General features: G+C 36.2%; 1 protein-coding gene across 1 annotated transcript; it reads right to left on the bottom strand.

Moving 5' to 3' along the window:
- Positions 1–496: 496 nt before the first annotated feature.
- Positions 497–2,571, bottom strand: LOC110659488 (protein FAR-RED IMPAIRED RESPONSE 1-like). The gene is made up of 4 exons (XM_021817441.2): positions 1,871–2,571; positions 1,522–1,816; positions 828–978; positions 497–678 (listed from the first exon to the last, which is right to left on the bottom strand). Exons 1-4 carry the CDS (start codon positions 2,569–2,571, stop codon positions 497–499), a joined length of 1,329 nt encoding a protein of 442 aa, XP_021673133.2.
- Between the last annotated feature and the right edge of the window lie 213 nt (positions 2,572–2,784).

Below are 2,784 nucleotides of genomic sequence, written 5' to 3'. Positions count from 1 at the left end.
TGCTATTACATTGATGATGCTATTCTAATTTCTTAACCAGTTCCATTGTTATGCTTATTAGTATAATGGGTTCCTTAATGCCTAATACTATGATGGCTTGGTATAGTTCCACTGACAATTGGATTAATTACAGCATCAGTAACATTTCCTTGTGTTTGGCTGCCTGGTGTTTGGCTATTATGCGGCCCAACCTTTACATGTAAAAGGACACAAGTTACATGAAATATCTAAAAAAAAATGAAATAAATAACAATAGTACTGATTTAAGAAAATATACCTACTCAGCAATATTCGAGTTAATATTGTTTCTTGGTCGACCTCTACGCCTGCCCCTTCCACTGTTTCTATTCCTACCAGAATTTGCTTATTGAGTGATCTCCCTTACTGATCTATGCCTGTTTATTCGTGGCCGTCCACGACTACGGGTCACATGTGGATTAAGAATAAATCTTTCATTTTCTTCATTTTCATCAACATTGTTAGTGTCAATAGTAACCTATGCATTACTAGTAGGAGCAATCATTCCATCATTCCAGCTCAATAAATCCCACTTCAATTCAGCCAACCGTTGTTTCACAAATTTGATCTTATTGTCATCGTAAGCCAAATCGGATGCTTCTTGAAATAACCTCTCCATCTCCCTGTATTTCTCAAACTCCTCTGTCATATGTGGGTGCCCTCCGTAAAAAACTTTTTACTATGGACACGGTTAATATCTTTTCTCCATCGCCTAAGTAAATATAGTTCGTTGATGAACTTTATGTCTTTGAGTGACATCAACCTCATGATATGGCAGCACAATATTCCTTTTGATTCGAATTTCTTACAATTGCAGCTGAAATATTGGCCATTTTCCCTGTAATCTACATCATAAACAAACTCCCTATGAAACCAGTTGTTGATTATGGATTTCTCCATAATTTTATGTCTCTCAATTCCAAGCTCATTATCTGCTTCACGCCTTCCCTCTTCAGTTGGCTGAATGACATGGCAATACCACATTTGTTTAATCTGCTCTTGAACGAGCTTGAATATTTAATTAGTAAATGCCTTTTGAAACTATTGTTCCCATTGAAAAACAGATATGCAATTTACAACTGTGTTTTTTGATTTGAAATCAGCATAGAACTCCTTTTCATTCTTGTCACACATAGCAATCTCATACTGCTCCACAAATTGCTTTAGTGTGCTCATTGAGTTAACATACCCATCAAAATAGGCACGCATGCTCTCACTCCTTTGAGTCGAAACCATTCCAGCTCAAAATGTGTGATTAAGATAAATTGGAACCCAATACTCCCTATCAACATATAGTTTGGAAAGCCATTCATTTCTTTCCAACCCATGCTTCACCATAAACTCATTCCAATTTCTCTCAAACATCTCGATGGTTAAGCTATCATATATTATAGCTTTAAACTCAAGGCATGCACTATCATAATTAATAACACCCCTAAACTTCTCAGGTACCTTGCATAATATATGCCACAAGCAAAATCTGTGTCTAGTATTAGGCATTACCTCCCTAATGGCTTTCCTCATGCTCTCGCATTGATCTGTAAGAATAGAATTAGGATGAACATCTTCCATTGCTTCAAGCCACGTCATGAATAACCACTTAAAAGTGTTTACATCTTCATGTGAGATCAAGGCGCATCCTAATAAAATAGATTGCCCATGATGATTTACTCCAACAATGGTGGCAAATGGTAACTTATATCGATTAACAAGGTAAGTAGTGTCAAAACTAACAACATCATTGAATTCCTCATAAGCAGCTCGACTACGAGGATGAACCCATAGAACATTTGAAAGCCTGGAATCATCATCAAGATCAAATGAATAGAAAAACTCAAGATCGTTTCGTTACATTCTCACAAACAACTTACGTATAGCCTCAACATCACCATCACCAAGTCGTAGCCTCCTCTTTTGCTCAATGAAGTTTCGACAATCCTTTGATAAACAGCTTAAATTTTTTGGTCCACCTGATTGAACTTCAAGCAACCTAATGCTTTTTGCAGGTCTTATGCCAGCTATATCGTTTGCCTCCAATCTCCTCTTCATATCCATATTCAGTGACCTGTGAGCAACCATCAATCTAGACATAGAAGGTTCCAGTTCGTGATTGTGACTTGAAATAACTTTTGAAATCTGCCACATTCCATTTTCTCTTAAGATTGCATTAATCTTTATAGGACAATTTATCCTTTTTGATGATTTCGCACCAATTGCTTTCCTTCCTTTATCGCAACTAATTGTTTGATATTTACGAGATCCACCCCGTACATTAACTGCTGATCTTTTGAAAACACTAAAACCTTTCAATCTAGCATGTTCTTTATAGAAGTTGAACATAGTGCTGATACAAGGAAATAACATCCCTGTTAAAGGACCTTCTTCAATAGCATTAGTATTTGCTACTGCTTTAATGCCTCCTTCATTCATATCTTGATCACCAGCTGATTCATCTTCCTCCACATCTTCAGCGAACAAACTATCATCTTCACTAAAATCAAATATATCAAACAATTGCCTATGATATGACCTTCCCTGACTTAACCCCGCCATCACAAAATTGAAAAAACTGAGAGAATGAATCAACTTTAAAAGAAAAAATAAAGAATGAAAATATTTTAAGGAAGGCAAAAACAAAGAATGAAAATATTTTAAGGAAGGCAAAAACAAGGAATGCTCATCACTTCTGCATGTGTTAGCTCATATGTGCATGCATTAATGCAATAGACACACTCATCGAATCATCAGCTCTTGAATGGTGTGCAT

Source organism: Hevea brasiliensis, chromosome 17 (assembly GCF_030052815.1).
Source record: "Hevea brasiliensis isolate MT/VB/25A 57/8 chromosome 17, ASM3005281v1, whole genome shotgun sequence".
Classification (NCBI taxonomy): domain Eukaryota; kingdom Viridiplantae; phylum Streptophyta; class Magnoliopsida; order Malpighiales; family Euphorbiaceae; genus Hevea; species Hevea brasiliensis.
This window is presented reverse-complemented; position numbering and strand designations above follow the sequence as displayed.